General features: G+C 41.4%; 1 protein-coding gene across 4 annotated transcripts in view; it reads right to left on the bottom strand.

Annotated features, from left to right (window-relative positions):
* The window catches only part of NMT2 (N-myristoyltransferase 2), a 65145-nt gene that overhangs the window by 479 nt on the left and 41177 nt on the right, over window positions 1-23489 (bottom strand). For 2 of the 4 annotated variants that reach the window (XM_047741134.1, XM_047741135.1), the window contains 7 exons: window positions 23333-23424; window positions 23094-23210; window positions 21947-22117; window positions 20625-20733; window positions 12092-12262; window positions 1882-2049; window positions 139-276 (listed from right to left, as the gene is read on the bottom strand). In XM_047741134.1, the coding sequence (XP_047597090.1) occupies window positions 139-276; window positions 1882-2049; window positions 12092-12262; window positions 20625-20733; window positions 21947-22117; window positions 23094-23210; window positions 23333-23424 (966 nt within the window). Of the gene's footprint in view, window positions 1-138; window positions 277-1881; window positions 2050-12091; window positions 12263-20624; window positions 20734-21946; window positions 22118-23093; window positions 23211-23332; window positions 23425-23489 lie in introns of those variants that run through there. The other 2 variants (XM_047741137.1, XM_047741136.1) reach the window with 2 other exon arrangements.

Genomic DNA, 23489 nt, shown 5'->3' with positions numbered 1-23489 from the left:
AAAAAATGAACTATAGTACAATAGCTCTGTATTTTTTAAACGCTACTAAAAAACACCTTAACAGTCCTAAGGGCAGCAAGTATGGGATTTTCTAAGTACATTTATTAAGTTTATAGAGGGTGTAGCCCCTGCACTTACCTTTTCAGACTCTGTTCCTGGACATCTCCAGTTGTACAGGTAATACTGCAAATTGCCATCTCCTATGCCAAATTTGAGTTTTTCCAAGAAGGTCTTATTTTCCATCAAATCTAGTGCATTGAATACATCAAATCCTTTCTGCCAATGTAAAAAGGATTTCAAATTTTACATATCAAAGGACTAGAGTGTTTTCTATATTATGTACGTCAGTGTAACATTTTATTTCTCCACTAGCAGCTCGAATATACATTTATTTTTTTTTTAAGATATTTATTTATTTGACAGAGAGAAAGAGAGAGCAGAGGGAGAGGGGGAAGCAGACTCCCTGCTGAGCAAAGAGCCTGACATGGGGCAGACCCCAGGCCCCCTGAGACTGTGATCTGAGCCGAAGGCAGAGGCTTAAGCCACTGAGCCTCCAGGGGCCCTTCGAATATACATTTAAAACAAGGTATAATATCTACACTCTATGTGTAGGTTAAGAACTCAGTTCAAACCTGTCTGAGGATATTTTTAGAAGGAACATTTGCCCAGATGGCTTCATCTCCAGAGCTGTTAGGGGCCTTTCAAAGTTCTGACTGAGTCTTTAAAGACTTTAAATGTGTCCTTGTCTGGGGCTGATGCTGGGAAATAAATGTAGTAAAATTTTAGTAGTAAAAATTGTATTTCCTGAAAACGTTAAGTAAAAATACTATCCAAATTTGGTAGAGATTTCTATTTCTCAGGGGTTTTACCTTAAATAATTTATTACTGGCCATTTTTGTGGGGAAGTAGTTGAAAAAGAGCAATAGGATCAAAGAATCATAGGATAATGTTGATTTAGAGATGCAAGAGTACTATGTTAGAAAAATATTTTCAGTTTATCAAAGATGACACTTTTGACGTGTTATTCCCAATTTCTCATAAATAGTATTTTCTCATGTCCAGTAATTACACTGAAATAACTGTTAGCTAATTTCAACTTCTTTTTGGGAAAAAAAATGTTTATTTGTAGCAAGAATTTTTAAATTACCCTAACTACCACACTAAAGAAATAGAAAAATATTGCAAATGTAGTACAGCACATTTTGAATTTAATTCCTTTCATTTCAAAAGCCTTTCTTTTTAATACTAAACTCCTTAATTTTAAAAATAAAATTCCTTTAATTTTAAAATTCAGAGACTATTTAGTTGAATTCAAAAAAGGTTCCTGCTGCTGATTATGCACCACAACACTAACATGTATGTCCCTTCTATCAAGGAACCATGTATTTTCCCTATATTCCTTGTATTACGGGGTTTTATGCATTCTTCCATAAGGGTTACGAGTTTCTAATTTGCACAAAATATCTTTTTGGCTAAGCTGCAACAGAACCAATGATGCAAACAGCCTCTGAAGTTTTAAAAGAAACTCTTATCAAAACTCTTCCTTTGCCAGATGGTCAACAGTAACAAATATCTCAAATGAATTGTACCGGTGCAAAAGGAACTCTAGTAAGAGGTTTTATTATTATTTTTTTAAGTTTATTTGAGAGAGAGAGAGAGAGAGAGAACACAAGGGGGGGAGCAGAGGGGGAAGGAGAAGCAGACTTCCCACTGCACAGGGAGCCCAATGCAGGGCTCAATCCCAAGATCTTGAGATCACGACCTGAAGACAGATGCCCAACGAACAGAGCCATCCAGGCACCCCTCTTGTAAGAGGTTTTATATACTCTGAGACACATATTTGGAGAAACACACAAGACACAAAGAGAGGGAGCCGCTTACCAATTTGGCTATAATGAGTGCGTCGCTCATGAGGTCCAGCAGGGGCGTCTCCGTGTGAATGTTGTAGAAGGAGTAGGCGGCCTTGAGGCTCTTGTGCGCAGGGTGGTGTGTGACTGTGGAGGGGAGTGTGTAGAAGCTCAGGAAGTCAGTTAGTTTACCACTGGAGTTCTGAAGGACAAAGGTGACGTCAGGTAAATACCTCCCCGAACACAATGCATCCACGCATTTAAGCTCACTTGCTGATTTTTGACACGTACCTTAACTTTGTTAGAACAAAAAGCAAAAACTCCCACTACGTCTCTCTCAGCAATTATGTTTGGGGGCCCTGAGGGTGGGCCAGGTAGAGCCTGAGAAGAGCAGGGAGTTGTACCTTTCTCAGCCCAGTGCTAGCTGGCTGTTTGCAGAACGTTCCTAAAAGCACAATGGTCTGAAAGGAAAGTTTCCCCAAGCTTGACTCGTGAGTCTCCCTAGACCTAGGGAAGAGGGATGAAAGTGCATTCATTGTTTTTGCAGAAATAAAAGCTCCAGGGATCAGAAGGCTGCCTTTGCCAACTCAAAGATACTGTATTATACTAACATCTTCTTGGCACAAAGCAAGAATTGTGTCAGCATAAAGTGAAGTTGGATAGTCTGGAAGCTGTTTGGGGAAACTTGTGAAAGGCATCAGTACCACAGCCAAACACGCACCTGTGAATCTGAAGCTACCAAAAATCAAAAGGGACGCAAATGATGGTCTTGGTTTCATCATCACTGGGATACTTTTCAATACAAGAAATGAGCCAGCACTGTTGGCGCCGCTTTAATGAGCTGCAGTGGCCTAGGCGGTTGGCACACAGCTCGAACTATGCCTGAGTTACATAGCTGGAAAGCCTACACCACATGTATGGTCTTGCTGGTATTTCAGCAAGAAAGAAAATGCCATATGGGTGCATTATCTGGTTTTTGAATGCTTCTGATTTACGAAGCCCTTTTGCAAACACTAACCAATTAAAGACATTTTGCTGAAGTGATTCTCTATGGCTCTATATTAGCAGCTCAGTATTTGTGATGAATTACAGACCTAAACTTTCAGCTTCAGTAAGGATTTTCAACTCAAAAAATCGAAACTGAAAAACAAAACTCACTGGATGGGCTCAGAGGTGGAGTAGAGACGACAGAGGACAGAAATCATTGCCTTTGGAAGAATTCAGTAGAATTTACCCAGTCTGAACAAAAGAGAGAAAATAGACTGAAAAAAAAAAAAGAAAAAAAGAATTAAGTCTCAGGGACCTGTGGGACAGCTAACAAAAGATGGGGCATTTCTATCACTGTTGTCCCAGAAGAGAAAGAGAAACGTGGGACAGCAGACGAAATAATGGGTGAAAGCTTCCCAGATTTGGCAAAACACACACAACAGAATCAAGAAGCTGAGTGAACCTTGACCGGAAAAACCCAAAGAAATCCACTCCAGGATGCATCCTAATTAAATTTCTGAGAACTACAGACAAAAGCCTTAAAAGTAGTCACAGAGAAAAGGCATTACCTACAGGAGAATACCAATTCAAATGACAGCGGATTTCTCATCTGAAACCACAGAGGCCAGAAGGCAGTGGAACACTTTTTTTTTTTTAATTAGGCTGCATGCCCAGTGTGGAGCCCAGTGTGGGGCTTGAACTCAGGATCCAAACCCCAGGTGAGATCAAGAGCCAGACACTTAAACTGACTGAGGCACCCAGGCGACCCAGTGGCACATTTAAAAAAAACACGAGTGCACAGGAGTCAGGGGAGGAACAGAGGAGGAGGGAGAGAATCTCAAGCACACTGAGTATGGAGCCCCACGGGGGGGCTCAATCTCACAACTCTGAGATCATGACCTGAATGGAACCTTAACCAACTGTGCCCCCCAGGCACCCCTCATGGGCACAACATTTTGAAGGGCTGAAAGAAAAGAACATGAATTCTGCATCTGGTGAAATTATCCTTCAGGAATGAAGGAGAAATAAGGACACTCTCAGACAAATGAAAACTAAAAAACTTTGTTGCTAGCAGACATGCCTTTAAGACTGGCCAAAGGACATTCTCCAAACAGAAATGCAGTAGTAACAGAAGGAATCTCAGAGCATCAGGAGAAAGAACAACAGAGCAGAAATCTTGGTACGGGCTGTAAACTATGCTTCTCCTCATGAGTTTTCTAAATCTACTTGGTGATTGAAACACAAGTTGTAACACCATCTGATACTCAAGATAGTATTTAAAAAGTCAAGAAGAGAAAGGGATCTGATGGAAGTAGATCACTTGACGTGGTAAAATGTTGATACCAGTCGACTGTGGTAAGTTACACATTCCTATATGTAGGAATACTCAGAGCAACCATCATACAAACTACACAAACGCATTCAAAGGCACCATAACTGCATAAATATTCAAGTAACCTCCAGGAAGGCAAGGAGAGAGGAGCAAGAGGAATAAAAACCAGAGAAAACAAATAAGAAACAGGTAACAAGATGGCAGACTTAAGCTCTAGCCTATCAGTAAAGATCAAATATCAATGGCCTAAATACACCAATCAAAGGAAAGACTGGAAGAGTGGATAAAGAAACACAGTTCAACTACATGCTGTTTATAAGAAACTTTCAGTTCAACGACGTAGATAAGTTAAAGTAAAACGGCTGTAAGAGACATACCATGCACTACTTTCATCTTAAAGTAGCAGGAATGACCAAGTGCCTGCTGGTTAAGCAACTCCAACTCTTGGTTTTGGCTCAGGTTGTGATCTCTGGGTTGTGAGAACAAGCCCTGTGTTTGGCCCTGCACTCAGGGCTGAGTCTGCTTAAGTTTCTCTCTCCCTCTCCCCACTGTGCATGTTCTCTCTTTCTCTCAAAAAAAATAAATCTTTAAAACAGCAGGAGTGACTATATTTGTATCCAATAAAGTAGAGTCCATGGCAAAGAAAATTATTAGAGACAAAGAGGGGTATTACATGCTGGTAAGGTGGATCCCCTGAGAAGACATAAGGGTCCTAAATGTATTAAGTACCAAACAGCACCCTCAAAATACAACAAAAAAACCTGATAGAGGTTGAAGGAGAAACAGGTAATAGTTGGGACTTTCACACCCTCTCATCAACTGACAGAGCTGCTAGAAAGAAAATCACCAAGGAGGTAGAAAATCTGAATAACAAAATAGGATCCAAATGACATACATGGAACACTCCACCTAAAAAGAGCATAATATACATTGCACACACATTCACCATTTGTGCCTAAAATAACCCTCAACACCTTAAAAGAGCTGAAATCATAGGGAGTGTCTTCTCCAATCATAATGGAATGAAACTAGAAATCAATAGGAAATCTCTGAGAAGTCAAAGTTGAACAACAGAATTCTAAATAATCCAAGGCTCAAAGAGGAAGTTTCAAAAGAAATTTTAAAAAATACAGGGGCAGCTGGGTGGCTTAGTCAGGTAAGCATCTGCCTTCAGCTCAGGTCATGATCTCGGGGTCCTGGGATCGAGCCTCACATCTGTCTCCCTGCTCAGCAGGGAGTCTGCTTCTCCCTCTTCCTCTGCCTATCCCCCCTGCCCGTGTGCACTCTCTCTCTCTCAAATAAAATCTTTAAAAATACATACATACATAGAACCAAATGAAAATGAAAATATGACATACCAAAACATGTAGGATGAAGCCAGAGCAGTACTGGGAGGAACATTTAGAGAACTACATGCTTAAACTATAACAGGGAAGGGTCTCAATAATCTAAATCCTTCCCTCAAGGGACAAGAAAACGAAGATCAAAAGAAGCCCAAAGCAAGCAGAAGGAAGGAAATAATAAACCTAAGATCAGAAATCAGTAACACTGAAAAGATAGAAAATCAATAAAACAAAAGCTTTGTTCTTTGGGGGGAAAATTCAATTAAAATTGATTTGATACAATACTAGCAAGACCAATAAACATAAAAAGAGAAAAGATACAAATTGTCAATGTCAGGAATGAAATAAGCATTATGACTATACATCCTTTGGCCAGTAAAAGGACAAGAGAATAATTAAGCAACTTTACTCTTATAAATTTGACAATCTAGAAGAAATGGAGCAATTCCTCAAAAACCACAGCCTATTAAAATGTAATCAAGATAAAACAGATCATTTGAACAGTCCTGTACCATTAAAGAACTGGAACTTTAACAAAAAAGAATTCTCTAAGGTCAGATGGTGTCAAGTGGAGAATTCTAGCAAACATTTAAGAAGTATTATCACCAATTCTATAGAATCTCTTCTAGAAAAAAGGGGAGGGAACATTTCCCAATTCACTTTTTTTTTTTTAAAGATTTTATTTATTTATTTGTCAGAGAGAGAGAGGGAGAGAGAGCAAGCACAGGCAGACAGAATGGCAGGCAGAGGCAGAGGGAGAAGCAGGCTCCCTGATGACCAAGGAGCCCGATGTGGGACTCGATCCCAGGACGCTGGGATCATGACCTGAGCTGAAGGCAGCTGCTTAACCAACTGAGCCACCCAGGCGTCCCTCCAATTCACTTTTGAGGCTGGTATTATTTTGATACCAAAACCAGACAAAAGCAGTATTAAAAAAGAAGAAGAAACTGCAGACTAGTATCTCTGATGAACTCAACCAACACTCAACAGAATATCAGCAATCCAAATCCAACAATTTATATACAAAAAATTATACACCACAACCAAGTGGGTTTTTTCTAGGAATGCCAAGAGTAGTCAAACATTTGAAAATCAACCAATGTAATATACCGTATCAACAGACCAAAGAAGAAAAATCACATGATCGTTATCAACTGAAGCAGAAAAAGCAATGAACAAATCCAACACCCATTCATGTTAAGAACTCACCAAGTTAGGAATAGGGGAAATTGGGGCGCCTGGGTGGCTCAGTGGGTTGAGCTTCTGCCTTCAGCTCAGGTCATGATCTCATGATCTCAGGGTCCTGGAATCGAGCCCCGCACTGGGCTCTCTGCTCAGTGGGGAGCCTGTTTCCCTGCCTCTCTCTCTCTGCCTACTTGTGATCTCTCTGTCAAATAAATAAATAAAAATCTTAAAAAAAAAAAAAAAAGGAATAAGGGAAATTATGTCAAATTGGTAAGAAGCATCTACAAAAATCTTCCAGCTAATATCATACCTCATGGTAGAAGACTGAATGCTTTTCCACTAATATCAATTAACAAGGCTGTCGACCTTTACCACTCTTATTCAACGAAGTATGGGAAGATCTAGCTCCTGCAATAAGGCAAGAAGAAGAAATAAAAGGCATGCTGATGGGAAGGAAAGAAATAAAACTGTTGCTATTTGCAGATGACATGACTGCCTATGTAGAAATCCCAAGAAATCTACACTTAAACTCCTGGACCTAACGAGTGATTTCAGCAAGGATGCAGGATACAAGATCTACACAGAAAAAGCAACTGCACTTCTATCCACTGACAGTTAATGTGCAGAAACTAAAATTAAAGACATAATACTATTTATAATTCCTCTAATGAAAATCAAGTATGTAAGGTATACACTTAAGAAAACATCTGTAAGATCTGGATGCTGAAAGTTATTAAATGCTGATAAAATTCAAAAGATCTAAATAGAGACATATCGTGTTCATGGACTGGAAAACTCGTGAATTCTCCCCAAATTAAGCTATAGATTTAATGTCATTCTTATCAGAATCCCAGCAAGGTACTTCGTAGACAAAAACAAGCTTATTCTAAAATTTATATGGAAAGGTGAAAGAAAGAGATTAAAATAATCTTGACAAAAACAATGAAGGGGGAGGAATCACTCTACCTATCAAGACTTATATAGAACTGTAGTAATAAAGACAGTGTGGTGTTGGTGGGGGACACCAGAGATCAATGGAACAGAAGAGAGAACCCAGAAGTAGAGCCCAATACAAATATTAATATTCCACTAATGGAATTCCACATATTTCCACTAATACGGAAAAACCTTTAGAAACCAAGATTACACTTAAAAAGAAAAAGAGGCAAAGAATATGACCAGCATGCAAATGGCTAACAGATTTATGAGATGTTCAAATTCACTAGTTATAAGAACAGATGACTGAAGAACAAGATATCAGTTGATACCCATTAGACTGGCCTACATTTAAAGTCTGGTAATAACCAAATATGAGTGAGGATCTGTGGAAACGGGACCTCTCCTATGCTACTAAGAGATACGTGGGTGAGCTGTAGGACCATGGAGCTAGACCTCTGAGTATGTACCTGAGGGCAGCAGTTCTCAAAACTCGGGGTGGCTCAGTGGGTTAAAGCCTCTGCCTTCAGCTCAGGTCATGATGCCAGGGTTCTGGGATCGAGCCCCGCATTGGGCTCTCTGCTCAGCAGGGAGCTTGCTTCCTCCTCTCTCTGCTTGCCTCTCTGCCTACTTGTGATTTCTGTCTGTCAAATAAATACATAAAACCTTTAAAAAAACAAAACAAAAATGTGGTCTGTGAACCCCAGGAGGGTATCCAAGACCCTTCCAGGAGTCTGAGGAATCAAAATGATTTTCCTAACAGCGCCACGAAATCATCTGCCTTGCTCACTGTGTGGACATGGGCACCAAGAAGGCAGGAGTGATGGCGACACCGCCATCCAGGCCTCAGCACGGAACATGGAGCAGCACCAAACCATGCTAGGGGGCTTGTTACTCATCACCACCACACCCTCAAGTTACAAGAAAAAGAAAAGTTTTCACTTAAGCTTGTCCTTGAGTAAGAACTATTAACTGTATTAACTGTCCACCCTTAACAACTCCTTCTTTTCCCAGCCTGGGTGGTGGCCCAGGAGGGAGCACACACAAAGCACTTCTGTGGCCAACTAAAAGGGCAGTGCTTTTATTTGTCTAGGAAAAGCTCTCATTTTCCAGGAGTTTATTGTCTCAAAGAGAAGCCCAGAGGCCACAGAGCTGTGAGCTGAATTACCACTTTTTTCATGGAACACCACTTTAAAGGAGGACTAGCAAATTATGGTCATTGCGAACTTGGGGATTTGGCCCATCTTCAAAAATCAATGATGCGATCCTGTCATGTCAAGGAGAATATTGGTGGGATTTGTTGCCAATGATAAAATCTGGGCATTCAGGGTGCAACTTTAAGTCTGGAAAAACCTATATCCTCTAACGTAAATTATATGCTTTTCTGGTGACAATGGTGGGGATATCAATGAATGAGACTTGATATTATATAACAAACTGTTAAAATTTGGAACATCTTTTTAACTCAGTGAACTCGTATTTTCCAAATGATCAGTATATGATGTTACAAATTCATACACTGGTAAAGGAATGATCAAAGGAGAAGACAGACCAAAGGATTTTAATCAGAGTATGGAAAGTTCATTAATATGCTTTCAGGTAGAGAATTTTCAAAACGATCTGAATAGGCTACTAAAATATTCATTCTTTTCCGTATCTTCAATACTTCATGTGAAGGATTTTTTTTCCCCACATACCTCAGCCAAAATAATTTATAACAATAGATAGAATGCAGAAGTAGATACGTGAGCCCAGCTGTCTTCTAGTAAATCAGACATTAACAAGATTTGCAAAAATATAAAACATACCACTCTTAATTCCATTGCTTTGGAAAACAGTTATTCTTCATAAAAAATATGTTATTTAGGTAACATGTTTCTTATTGTTATTAAATAATATATATATTTTCAACTATTTATTCCTTTTTAAAACTAAGATATAACTGACATATAACATTGTATTACTTTCAACTGTACAAGATAATGATTCAATATTTGTATATATCACAAAATGATGACCACAGTAAGTTTAGTTAAAATCCATTTAGTTAAAATCACCACATGTAGTTAACAATTTATTTTCTCGTGATAAGAACTTTTAAGGTCTGCTCTTTCAGCAACTTTCAAATATGCGACACAGTCTTAACTGTAGTCACCATGCTATACATTACACGCCCATGACTTACTTATTTTATAACTGGAAACTTGTACCTTTTGACCCTTTTCAACCATTTCACCCACTCCTCACCTCTGGCAACCACCAATCTGTTTTCTGCATCTCTGAGTTTTGGGTTTATTTGGATTGTACATACACGTGAGATCATATAGTAACTGGCTTTCTCTATCTGATTTATAAAATAATAATATTAAAAATTTTTTGTTTCGGTTTCAATGTAGTAAGTATCTGTAAATATAATCCACAAAAATAAAAGCTCTTTGGGGTTCTCAATATTCTTCAGAGAATGAAAGAGTCCTGAAATCAAAAACTCTGAGAACTGCTGTCCTGGAGAAACTAACCACAGGGGCATAAAGATTCATGCCTAAACTTTTGCACGACAAAGGAAGCAGTCGACAAATCTCCTGACAGAATGGGAGAGGATATGGGTAAATGTCTTATCAGATAAAGGGCCAGTATCCAAATTCTATAAAGAACTTCTCAAACTCAACACCCAAAGAACAAATAATCCAGTCAGGAAATAGGCAGAAGACACGAACAGCCATTTCTCTAAAGACATACAAATGGCCAACAGACACAGGAAAGTGCTCCACATCACTCGGTACCAGGAAATACAAATCAGAACTATAATGAGATAGCACCTCCCACCAGTCAGAATCCCTAAAATTAATAGGTCAGGAAATGACAGTTGTTGGTGAGGATGCAGAGAAAGGGAAACCCTCTTACACTCTTGGTGGGAATGTAAGATGGTGCAGCCACTCTGGAAAAAGTATGGAGGTTCCTCAAAAAGTTGAAAATAGAGCTACATTATGACCCAGGAATTGCACTACTGGGTATTCACCCCAAAGATACAGATGTAGTGATCCAAAGAGGCATGTGCACCTCAGTGTTTATAGCAGCAATGTCCATAATAGCCAAACTATGGTAAGAGCCCAGATGTCTATCAGTAGATGAATGGATAAAAAAAGATGTGACACATACACACACAATGGAATATTATATAGCCATCAAGAAAACACAAAATCTTGCCATTTGCAACAACATGGATAGAACTAGAGGGTATTATGCTAAGCGAAATAAGTCAATCAGAAAAAGACAATTATCATATGATCTTACTCATATGTGGAATTTAAGAAACAAAACAGGACCGCAGTGGGGAGAGAGGAAAAAACGAAATGGGACGAAACCAGAGAGGGAGACAAACCATAAGAGACTCTTAATCACAGGAAACAAACTGAGGGTTGCTAGGAGGGAGTGGGGTGGGGCGATGGGGTAACTAACTGGGTGATGGGCATTAAGGAGGCCACGTGATGTAATCAGCACTGGGTATTATATGCAACTGATGAATCAATGACTTCTATCTCTGAAACTAGTAATACACTATACGTTAATTAACTGAATTTAAATTAAAAAAAAAAAAAGATTGTGCTTAAAGGTGTGCACGCTAGCATTGTTCTAGAAATAAGAGCTTAAAAACAAAGACTGCTCAGCTGTTCTCCAGAAACGCCTTTTGAATTCACTCTGTTTCTACCATTTCTGCCCTATCTTGGCTGCCATCCTACATCTGGGCCAATGCCCGACAGTGTTGAAAAGACACTTCTGGTCAGTGCTCACACCTGAATGGTAAATGGACTGCTGTCAGGACCTCTACATGGACTCCACACTCTTTCTCTCCTCCAGGTACATACCAGCTTAAATCTCAACTTCTGAACCCAATCCCACTTCAACTGAAAGAGCCTCCACGCGAAACATCATTTGAACAACAAAGTTCAAGCTTTTTTTTTTTTTTTTTTCCTTCTGGGAAAAGGGTTAAAAAGCACTAGGTTAAATTCATCCAATCAAGAATCAGAAAATCTAGACTATTACTTTTCCTTCCTTCCCTTGAATAATGGTTAAGTGGCTGAGTTATGCCATCTCAACCGAAAACAGTTCAGTTCAAACCAGTTTTGCAAAACCCAAGGGTATTAAACTTTGGAAAGTATCTACCTCAGAAAAGGCCATTCAAATCGACTTTTTCAAACTGAATAAAGCAATTACTCAAACAGGTACCAAGAGAAACATATCCTGATTTCCCATTAATCACTAGCAAAAATGTGCTCTTATCCAGGAACGGAAACTGTAAGAAGAAATTCTGGTTCTATCAGGAGGAACAGAAATCTGGTTTGGAAGCAGTGTGTCATGGAGAAAGAGGAGAGAGGGGGGCACTCTTTGGTCCTTCCAGAAAACAGACTCAGCTATGTGGTGTTTGCACACTTGTCTGTATTGTCTTATCACCTTATGTTTACCTCCACTACAAACGTGTCAATAATGTGCTCCTGCGGGAGGAACCAGTGAGCCACTTCCTCTTCATCCATCACCGGGGCGAGATGAAACTGCTTCAGGTAAGTGTTGGTCAAGTCTCGCACGGCCCGGATATCTCTGGGTTCCATCGGTCTCAGGCCTGAAGTCTTGGTAGCCTTGTTGCAGTGAAAACAAAACAAAGCCGGCAGCTGAACTATAAGGAGAACGAAGGCCACGTGCATCAGCACCACCTGGGAGCTTGTCAGAACTGCACAATCCTGGCTCCCCCTCAGACCTGCCAAGTCCGAATCTGCAGTTTGGCCAGATTCCCTGGTGATCTGTCTACACATGGAAGCACCGAGTCAGGAGACGCATTAGACAACATGTTGTACCTTCTATCCGTGGGCCGGGTCTGGGGTTAGTGCTGCCCCATCAAAGCCAGGGGGACCCCAATCCAAGGGCCAAAGCCTAGCATGTTAACAACCAACCCATGGGTGCATGTGTTCTGGAAGGATGTGTCTTAAAACTGTCCTGTCTGACAGGCAGAGAATGCAGGTGAAGACAGCTCAGAAACTTATTTTAATCAATGGACTGTAAAGAGGCTGTAAGCTATTTTGTTCTTGTGAGTAAAAATGAAATAAAAGTAAATCATACTGGTCAGAAGGGGAAGGGCAACCATTTTAACAGCCAAGCGGCCAAGTACCCGCCCTGACTTGCCAGGTTATCTTTTGATTAAAAAAGGTGATTAGAACAGGCATTCGAATTCATCATTCTGGAGCATCACGATTTCTATAGTGTTCTACTAGGAACAGAATTAACCTCATGGTTAGGCCAGGTCCCCATTTGGATTTGTTCCACTGTGTCTTCAGAAGCTCCAGACATCACTTAGCTCCCTAGGAACTGCCCAGACACCAGGACACTTGAGCTGAGAAGTGAGAAAACCCACCACAAGTGCTTGTTTGTACAAAATACTAAAACCTCAGGGCGCCTGGGCAGCTCAGTCCGTGAAGCGTCTGCTTTCGGCTCAGGTCATGATCCCTGAGTCCTGGGATTGAGCCCCACATCAGGCTGGCTCAGCAAGGATTGATCTCTCTCTCTCAGAGAAATAAATAAAATCTTTTAAAAAAATACTAAGAACTCAGCAATCCCATTTCATCTTTCCAGTTAGCTTGTTTTTTTTCCTAGAAACAGTGGATGCATTTTAAGTGGTAAGCAACCTGTATATAAATACTTCTACTCTACCTTTTCTAAGTTATTTTTAAATACTTTAAAATTAAATGCAGCCTTTAAAAATAGATCATGACAGCTTCCGCACATCCCCAGACACATTAGCATAGCAGAAGCCCAAGGTGGTATACAGGTTTCATCCTGTGTGCTGGCTCTGATCCACCTTAGTGGCTGTGCTGAGGTCTCTTGGGGTCCGTGACAAGGAATGCTGACCGGATCACTGACCGGGGGACTGGGAGGGGTGCTGAGAGGTCTGTTCTTTGTATTTACAGACCCAAATGTCCTTACAATGCGCCATTCTGTTATGGCTCATGTAATCTCTAAAGATGTAATAATGCAGCCAAAATATCGTTTACTAAGTCCACATCGAGAGAAGGTAAGCCCTTAACATTTAATAGAGAACTTGTACTTTTAGCCTTTCTGTGGATCACAAGGCCAAAGCAAGAGGAATCTCCATGCCCTGGCTTCCATACAAGCCCTAACAAGCAAGAATGGTAATAATAGCCAAATGAATGAATGAATGAATGAATGAATGAGTTCCTATGTTTCGAACCACATTTACACAGTAAGGTACGGCGAAGACTGCATGCATGGAAAAAAGTCACTGTCAGCTCCGCAAAGATGACAAATCATGGGTCTGGCACTTACATGTGAGCCAGGCAAAAATTCTTTTTTTTCGTTTCCCCGGGCCAATTTTAGTGTTTGTTAGCACTTCTATACTGGAGATTCATGGCAAGATGGAACCTATGTGATTTCCAAATACTGGAAAATGTAATAAACATACATTTCTAAAAACTACATATACAGAAATGATGTATTTAAAAAGTCATTTACAAAGATGATTTTCTGCTACAAGGATGACCTCAGTAAAGTCTTAAGTAGCCCTGTTCAATAGTAAACTGCTTTTTCTTCTGTTACTGGTTCAGGAACAATGATATCAAGCAATTAGAGTCTTTAGTGAAAGCAACAGGACAGCGCATCTGTGAGGCGGACATTCAGGAAGGAAGAACAAGCTCGCTGACGTCTTTCTAGACCAAAACACACCTCTTCAGCAATATTCTCCTGAGTATTTATTCCGCAAAATCACTAAAATCAACATCTTTTGCCCAGCAGACACCCTTAAATATTTTTGTCTGAGACCCCTTTACTTTTTTAAGATTTTATTTATTTATTTGAGAGAGACAGAGAGCATGAGAAGGGGTAGGGTCAGAGGGAGAAGCAGAGGGAGAAGGGGTAGGGTCAGAGGGAGAAGCAGCTCCCTGCCAAGCAGGGAGCCTGAGGCGGGACTCATCCTGGGACTCCTGGATCATGACCTGAGCCAAAGGCAGTCGCTTAATCAACTGAGCCGCCCAGGCAGCCCCCCACCCGCCCCTTTACCCTCTTCAACACGGAGTAGACCCAGCGAGTTCTGCGTGTGTGGGTTATATCCACCTGCACCTATCATGCTAGAAATTAAAACCGAGAAAACTTTAAATAAAAAAAACGCACAAGCACACATTCCGTAATACCTCGGGTAGATGCCACAGTACATTTGTAGGGTAATTAAGTGAAAAATGCATTTTCTGTCTCACTGTTATTATAAAAATAGTGTTGATGTTACAGATCCCCACCCCCTGGATTGGGCTAAACTCGTGGACGGCTCAGGGGTCCCAGGACCGACTCTGAGAACTGCTGTGTCAGGTCTCCAAAGGTCAGAATGACGGGTAGTTGGAAGTGGGAGACGGAAAACTCCATGAAACATTATGTTTGGGCGAACAGGGAGAGAGAAAGTATATGCATTGGACAATTTATAAGCCCTTGAAGTGCTTTTTTACAGAAGCTTTTTTTTTTTTTTTAAAGGAGAACATCAGACTGTATCAGCTACAGGGAAAAAAAAAAAAAAGCCAAAATCCCAGAAAACAGGAGAAGAATATTTACTTTTGCCAACTCACAATGGCCATGTCTCTCAGGGCCTAAATGTGCTTCTTTTTAATATCGTGAAGTCACACACTCTCCAAAAAAAAATCTACAGAAGCATGAAATACATTTGAAAATATAAAATAAACCCTTTATTTACAGCTGTGGTCTTCAGAAAGAGGTGGGGAGAATGTTAAGCCTAAATTTAAAAAAAAAAAATGTTGGGGTGCCTGGGTGGCTCAGTGGGTTAAGCCTCTGCCTTTGGCTCAGGTCATTGTCTCAGGGGTCCTGGGATCGAGCCCCTCATTGGGCTCTCTGCTCAGCAGGGAGCCTGTTTCCTCCTCTCTCTGCCTGCCTCTCTGCCTACTTGTGATCTCTGTTAAATAAATAAATAAAATCTTTAAAAAAAAAATGCTAAGTTTTGGCATAACCCAAAAAAGAAAGGTGGTTTCCAGAGAATTCCAAAAAAACAAAAAGATATTTCAGGTGATTGGGAAAGCCTCATATTTCACACGCAAACTCTATTATCTCAGGCAGACTCACTTTCCCAGGGTCCAACTAGCAGGCGTGACTTGTTGGGACTCTCTGTACATTGAAATATGTGTTAAATCTGCTTATCGGTGCATACGGGAAAAAAGGCTCAGAGGTCTATTAAAAAACAGAAGCCGCGTTGTTCTCTGTCAAACTATGTGGTGTAAATTGTCTCAGAGCCAAGATTCCAGAGCAGAGATGTAAGCAGTGATTATGGGGATTTGATTTAAAAAGCAGCAGCAGGATGCTAATCACTAAAAAAAAGCATCTACTGCAACTCACTGTAGGAAGAACTCCATGTGTCTTAGCATGTCTTTACTAGCACGTCCTTCTTGCCACACCACGGAAGGACACCAGGCAATTAATGTGACTCTGGCTGTTTGCCTGCTTTAAATTCCTTCAACTTTAAGACCACTGACAAAAAAAAAAAAAAAAATTCCAACTTTGTTTGAAAATGCTCAGAAGTGGGGCGCCTGGGTGGCTCAGTCGGTTAAGGATCTGCTTTCGGCTCAGGTCATGATTCCAGGGTTCTGGGATCGAGTCCCATATCAGGCTCCCTGCTCAGTGGGAGAGTGGGAACATGCTTTTCCCTCTGCCTCTCTCTCTCTGTGTCTCTCATAAATAAATAAATAAATAAATAAAATCTTTGGAAGGAAGGAAATGCTCAGAAGTGGGGCACCTGGGGGGCTCACTCAGTTAAGTGTCTACCTTCAGCTCTGGTCATGATCCCAGGGTCCTAGGATAGAGCCCCATGTAGGGCTCTCTGCTCAGCCTGGAGTCTGCTTCTCCATCTGCCTTTGCCCTCCCCTCCCTGTTCATACTCTCTCTCTGTCAAATAAATAAATAAAATCTCAAAAAAAAAAAAAAAAAAAGAAAAGAAAAAAAGAAAATGCTCAACAGCAAACGAAAAACAAACCGATGCTCACAAGGTAAGGAAAGGCATTACTCTTGGGAAGATCTTAGCATTGCAGATAGCAGAGGCTGGGGGCGTGGGCGCTGGGTGGTTCTCTCCTAACTAGAAGATGACTTGATTCTGTGCAGACCAATTTCACAGGTCTCTTCCGTGAAATGGGGAGAATGCCTTGCCCTCCTAGGACTGTCCTGAATAATAGCTGAGACTACGGATGTCCACTGTCTAGCACAACGGTGGCCATAATGATGTTAACTCTTTATATTCCAAAGTCCACAAACAAGACCTAAAGCAGGCACTAGTGGAAAGCAGAAAGAGTAACCGTGGATCAGAAGATGAGACTGATCCAGAGAGCAAAAGCTGTATGCAAGAAGGCTCTTCTTCCTTACTCTGAAGGATACAAAAATATTCTTAAATCACACAACTGGGCCCCTGTGTGGGGAAGCTGTTCTCCAGTTTTGTTTTGTTTTTCTTTTAACGATTTTATTTTTAAGTAATCTCTACACCCATCACGGGGCTTGGACTCACAGCCCTGAGATCAAGAGTTTCAAGCTCTACTGATTGAGCCGGCCAGGGGCCCCTGCACTGTCCAGCTTCTAACTCAAAGGGCACACTCCCAGGTGGCTCAGTGGGAGCCTTCCGATTTCCTAATATCTGTACTCTTAACTCTTCTACCCTCTCTTCTGCATTATTTCACTCTTCATTTTTCTCTCCTTCCCCAGGACTTAAATGCAGGGAAGGAGACTGAAACATGCCAACGAGCACTATTTTGGACCCTGACAATCATGCTTTCTCGTGTTCACCTCCGCATGGCGAGACACCTGGTGGGACCAGGCCACGCTGCCCCCGGAGGTGTGCGAGAGGTGATGGCAGGAGCAAAGGGATCTAACAGGTGAAACCTGATGTCTGGGGCATGCATCCCAAGTCCCCCACTTATTAGTGACAGGCCTGTGCCTAAGTGTGAAACTGCATAAGCCCCAATCTCTTCATCTGCAAAATGCAGACAGGACACTCCAGCTTCGAAAGGCTGTTGTAGTAAGAATAACGTGAATACATACACACACGTGAGAGTACTTTGTAAACTTCACTTTACTGGGTCGGGGCTGGGGGTGTGGGGGGTGGCGGGGGGACTCCCAATGCCGGATCCGTGATTTATTACCAACTTGTTAATGCTGTTACCTGGTTGATTGATTTTTGTGTAAAAACATAAAGGATGAGGAACAAAAGTCAAGAAAACTCTCAGCAGCTCAAAGTCTGATCACCCCGAATAAACCAATGACAAGTATTAAAACTCCTCCTTCATTCATTTTAGGCAGCCTACATGGAAGTGGGAGCTTTCCTTACACACAAGCTGGACGGCTTCAGGCTCAAGAAAATGAACCGGGGAGACCACAGGAGAACAGTGTTAGCCCCTAGTGAAAAAAGTCGGCACACCTGAAGTTTTTAATTTCCACTCCTGGATGGCAAAGTCTTTATAACTGCTGGCAAGGAGGCTGCTGAGAACAGAAAGGCCTGCAGGGGGCGTGTTTCACTCTAGCTGTGTCCGTGCCTCTATATGACTCTCTCCCCCTTGGGTCACTCTGGTCAGAATAATCCTGACCAGTCAGTATGCAATGTCACGTTGCTAGTGTGACTGTTCTGAATGTCTTCTATGCCCACATCTCCACACGCCTACCTTCCCTTCTGTCACTCCAGCATGAGGGGCTGGCTCCCCCTCCCCAGGTCCTGTGGACCTGCCTCTGTCATGTTGCCTGGATTTTTTATTTTCCTTTCTTCTGGTCTAGGTTTCCCCTCCCTCCTTGGCCTCAGAGGGAGTGGGTTCATTAGTCTGAGCCCCACCGTCGGCCAGGACAGTAAGACTGAAGGGAAGAAGAGGCCTTCTGCCAGGTTACAAAGCTCCAGAATGATGGTCCTGATATCTCCCACATCTGGCTTCCTCACCTCCCCTTTTCTCCTCATGAAATTCTGCCTAAGGTCAGAATCAGTTGTTTCCTGTCCGTCGTTAGAAAAAAAATACATCAGTTCACGTAGCTATTCACATGAACTCGGTAAACACACTACTGGCCAAAAGACAAAAAGAAGAGGAGTCCACCACACGGAGAAAGGCCACTGCAGGGAAGGCATCCCCGTGTTCGAGATGAACATGGCGACATTCCACGGGAATCCCTCAAATCAAGTTAAAGTAGTCACAAAACTACCTTCTAACCAGCCCAAGAGAAGAACAGTTCTGGCAAAATCAAAACTTCGAATGGAAGATCCCATCTGTGGCAGACAAATTCTAAGATGGCCCCCCAGTGATGCCCCCTCCTGGTGCTTATACCCTTGTACTCCTCCTGAGTGTGGGTGGAAGCCAGGACTTGCTTCTAACCAGTGACATATAGAGCAACAGTGACTGGATGTCACTTGCAAGCACTGATTACGTGAGGTTCTAACTTCTACCTTGCTAGCTGACTATCTCTGTAGATTCACTTCCTCACTGGGTCTGATGAAGCAAGCCGCCATGTTGTCACAGCTGCTACCCTATGGGGACTCTGATTTGGCGAAGAACTGACGGAGGCCTCAGGCCAACAGCCAGCAAGGAATTAAAGCTCTCAGTCCAAATGCCAGAAAAAATTCAGGCCTGCTAACACCCCTGTGAGTTGGAGGTGAACCCACCCCCAGTCAACTGTTCAGATGAGACCCAGCCCCAGGGGATACCTTGATGGCAACTTCATGAGAGACCCTGGGGCAGAGGCCCCAGGAAAGCTGGGCTTTGATTCCTGACCCACAGAACCTAGGAGATAATAAATGTGTGTTTTAAACTGCTAAATTTGTGGTAATCTATCACAACAGTGACAGATAACTAACACACCATCCAAGCCTTAAATAAAGGCAACACTGGTAAGCACATATAAATTTTCCTCTATTAAGAGATAACTTAGCATGTCGGGAACTCGATAGCTTAAGAAGATTTTTTTTTTTTTTTGAGGGGGCACCTGGGTGGCTCATTTGGTTAAGCATTTACCTTTGACTTCGGTCACAATGCCAAGGGCCTGGGATGGAGTCCCAGGTCAGGCTCCCTGCTCAGCGGGGAGTCTGCTTTGCACTCTCTCTGCTCTCCCCTCCACTCATGCTTTCTCTCCCAATCTCTCTAATAAATAAATAAAAACTTAAAAAATATATATGTATATATATTTTATATATATAGTATGGTTATTTATAAAACATTTTTATTATATGTATTTTATTTTATTTATTTTTAACATTTTATTTACTTTATTATTTTATTTATATTTATAGAATTTCATTTTTTATTTATATTTTATTTATATTATTTATTTATTGTTTTATTTTATATTATTTTATTTATATTATTTATAGAATATATATTTTATATATGTGTGTATATTTTAAATTTTTATTTATTTATTCAAGAGAGGGTGTGGTGGGGGACAGAGGGAGAATCTTTCAAGCAGACTTCCCAGTGAGCACAGAGCAAACTCAGGGCTTGATTCCACCACCCTGAGATCACAACCTGAGCCGAAACCAAGAGTCAGACGCTTAACTGAGCCATCCCAGGTGCCTCTAAAAAGACGATAATTTAGTGAGACATTATTTCCTTTCCTTGGTCTCTCCACTAAACCTTATTCCTTAGTTCCTTTTTGGTAAAACAGCATCAGAAGCCTCAAGTTTTCTTACTTCTTATGTAATAAATGTTATATACTTGAAATTTCAAAACTTACATGTCTTGAGTTCAATCCCATCCAACCATAAACTGAAGACTTAAAAAGCCTTAAAAAAAAAAAAAAAAAGACAAAACAAAAAACTGGTGTTTTCAGCACGCCTCTTTTTCCTAGCCCAGAGTTCCAAAAAGCTACACATTCACATTCTCAAACACATGAGCTAGTTTTTTAAGACTTGCAAATAACTCTTTTTACAATAAAAGCTTCAGTTAAGGTCACAGCTTCCAAAAACTGCAGAACATTCTTACTTACATCTGGAAGTCTGTAGAGCTTCATTGTTCTCTGTAAAGTCATATTTCTACTCAAGTGAGAAAACTTCACTTCTACCAATTTTCTGGGGTTTAGCGATCGATGCCAGTATCTGGAATACAATAAGGGTTTCAAAATCTGATTGGTTTCTAACCCTACCAGTTGCTTACTCTTTGTCTCAGCTCAGCTGTTGCAAAAGCATTTAACAAACACTCAAACACTCATGATGTCCCCAGCACAGCGCTGGATGCCGGCCCTCCTCTTGTATAATTATTTTATCAGCTGTTTTTTTAAATCTAAAATACGTCCCTGCTTTCCTAGTTATGTTCCTTTGTAGTCTGTGACCTTTCATCTCTTTCAGTAAAGAGCAATCAGCAATCATAAAATTGCAAAATAAAGTTTAAAAAAAATGCCCAGTCTGCAAGTATTTAATGACCAGTGCTGATTCTACAGAAAGCAGACCAAAAAGTTTAAAAACATGAAAACATCCTCCCTAAATTAGAAGCTGTCACTTTTATATAATCCACACCAAGGCAAACAACTTTTTAAGAAACGACCTTGAATTTCTTTAGTGATTCCAGTTTAGGTACTAGATGATTTGTATTAAAACACACCTGCGAGAAGTCTTATATGTTCAGGTTATTTATGAATAATTTAATGGGAGATAGTCGTTACAGTTTTACCTTTTGTACTATGTTTAGCAAAAGTTTCATCTTATCTGAGTCAAAAATAGTCGAGAGATAAAGCCTCAAGGCTTTACGGACAGGTTAGTCCAGAGACTAATCTGATAAAATATTTTCTCCCTGGATTAACCTTTGAAAGTTTGATAAGAACAGATGAAGTCATAAAAACAGAGTTTAAGCCTTTTCTTATTCTCAGCAAACAAGTTTGTTTGGGCTTCTCAGCTGGTGTTTATCAAGCATTCACAACAGTTCCCTGACACATCCAGGGCACAGCTTGGTATAAACCTGAGTGCTTGGAAGGAAAGAAAATGCTAGCAGGCTGGATGTTTCAAGATCACAATGCCCCGGGTTTCCCCAAGGGAGAGGCAGCGCTGGTCTTTCCAACGGAAGGTACAAGGAAATACAGGACCAGCATGATTAGCCAGAAAATGTTAAAAAGTAGAGATCCTCCCGCCCTTTTATAATCACGAAGTTATATGGCAAACTGGAAAGAACACTGGTCATAGTGTTTCTTGGGTCTGGTTTCCCCTGTGCTACCCAACCAGCTACATAATACTAGGTAAGCCCCAATCCACAAATTACACGTGAGAATAAAAACTGGTAGCAACACAGCAGGGGAGCAAGGCTTGAGTTGCTGTTTACCTGCAGGTGGCCACCGGCTTAGGAAGAACCACTCCAGCTGTATAGACGGCCTGAAAAATCCCTTCCAGGTTCACTCTTCTGGTTATTTCTCGAATTAACACTGGGGCTACCCGTTTTGATCTCAATTTCTTATGAACACAAAGAAAGTTGATTTCTACCATCTTCTTCACACTAAGAAAGAGAAAGATGTCAAAAACTTGAGGGGATGTACGACAAAAACATTTTTAAAAAAATAAGGCAACACCATGACATTTAAAATAAGAAACTGAAAGATCCCCCCTCAACACAATATTTAAGAAAAATAGCCCATCATTTAGGCAATTCACAAGTTCAGATAAATACACTAGTCCCCAGATCCCTTGCTGAAATGATTATAACTCTAGGCCATGGAGACCCAAACCCCCTTGTTCTCAATAAATTTAAGACTTTTTGTTTTTAAGTTTTCACTTTGGAAAATAGGTAAGATGTGCCTCAAAGTTTCTACATCTGTTTTTTGTTTTTTGTTTTCTGTAATGTACGCAATTAGGACATTAACTGGGTCACCCAGCTGCACAATCTGGTAAGATGTTGTTTTGGAGGATAACGCAATTCCTAGGATCCAGAGAGGTGCCCTGATCAGAAGAGAGCTGGTGTTTTTCTGAGCTCCAGTAAACCTTGCAGAGTTCAAAGCCCATTCCCTGCTCTGGTTCTAGATATGCAGGCATTCCATGCGGCACAGAGACTCCTTGACATCAAATGCTTTTTAGCAGCAAAGAAACTAACCCCATACATACACTGAAAGGTAAACAGCCCTACTATGCATTAAATCTCTGACTTTCTGGGCCAGAGACCCAGAGCAAAAATGCTACATTAGTTATCCTATGGATAAAAAGATTTCTTATAAAATCTCTCTCCTGGGGCGCGTGGGTGGCTCAGTGGGTTTAGCCTCTCTGCCTTTGGCTCAGGTCATGATCTCAGGGTCCTGGAATGGAGCCCTACATCGGGCTCTCTGCTCAGCAGGGAGCCTGCTTCCCCCCCCCCCCTACCTACTTGGGATCTCTCTCTCTCTCTGTCAAATAAATAAATAAAATCTTTAAAAAAAAAAAAAAGCCTATTGTAACGGCAATTCGTGGAAAAGAAACCGACACGGACAAGCTTTAATAGGTACCTGTCATAAATCCGAATGTTTGCTGGAATGGCACTTATGAACCCTACTAGTTTTTTGTTCGAAGACACTCGGACCCCACAGTGCCACTGCAGAAGCCAGCCCGGGGGACGCAGGGCCCTGAAGTCAAAGCAGACGAGGAAAACTGGCGCCGGTTAGTGTCCAGGAAACCAGGGAGAGACCGAGGCACGCCGCCCCGACTGCCCGCGCCCGGGGCGCCCCCTGGCGCCGGCCTGACTCACCACAGCAGGAACTCGGGCGAGTAGTCAAACCGGAACACGCTCTCCTCATCTTCCACGTAATTCTCATTTAACAGTGTGTACAGCTCCTTGAGCTACAAGAGCAAGCGAGTGACCTGTCTATGGTGCTCGCAACCCCCTCCCCCGAAGCAATGTGTGC

Source organism: Lutra lutra, chromosome 8 (assembly GCF_902655055.1).
Source record: "Lutra lutra chromosome 8, mLutLut1.2, whole genome shotgun sequence".
Classification (NCBI taxonomy): Eukaryota; Metazoa; Chordata; class Mammalia; order Carnivora; family Mustelidae; genus Lutra; species Lutra lutra.
The sequence above is the reverse complement of the archived record's forward strand: the minus strand, read 5'-3'. Positions and strand labels throughout refer to the sequence as shown.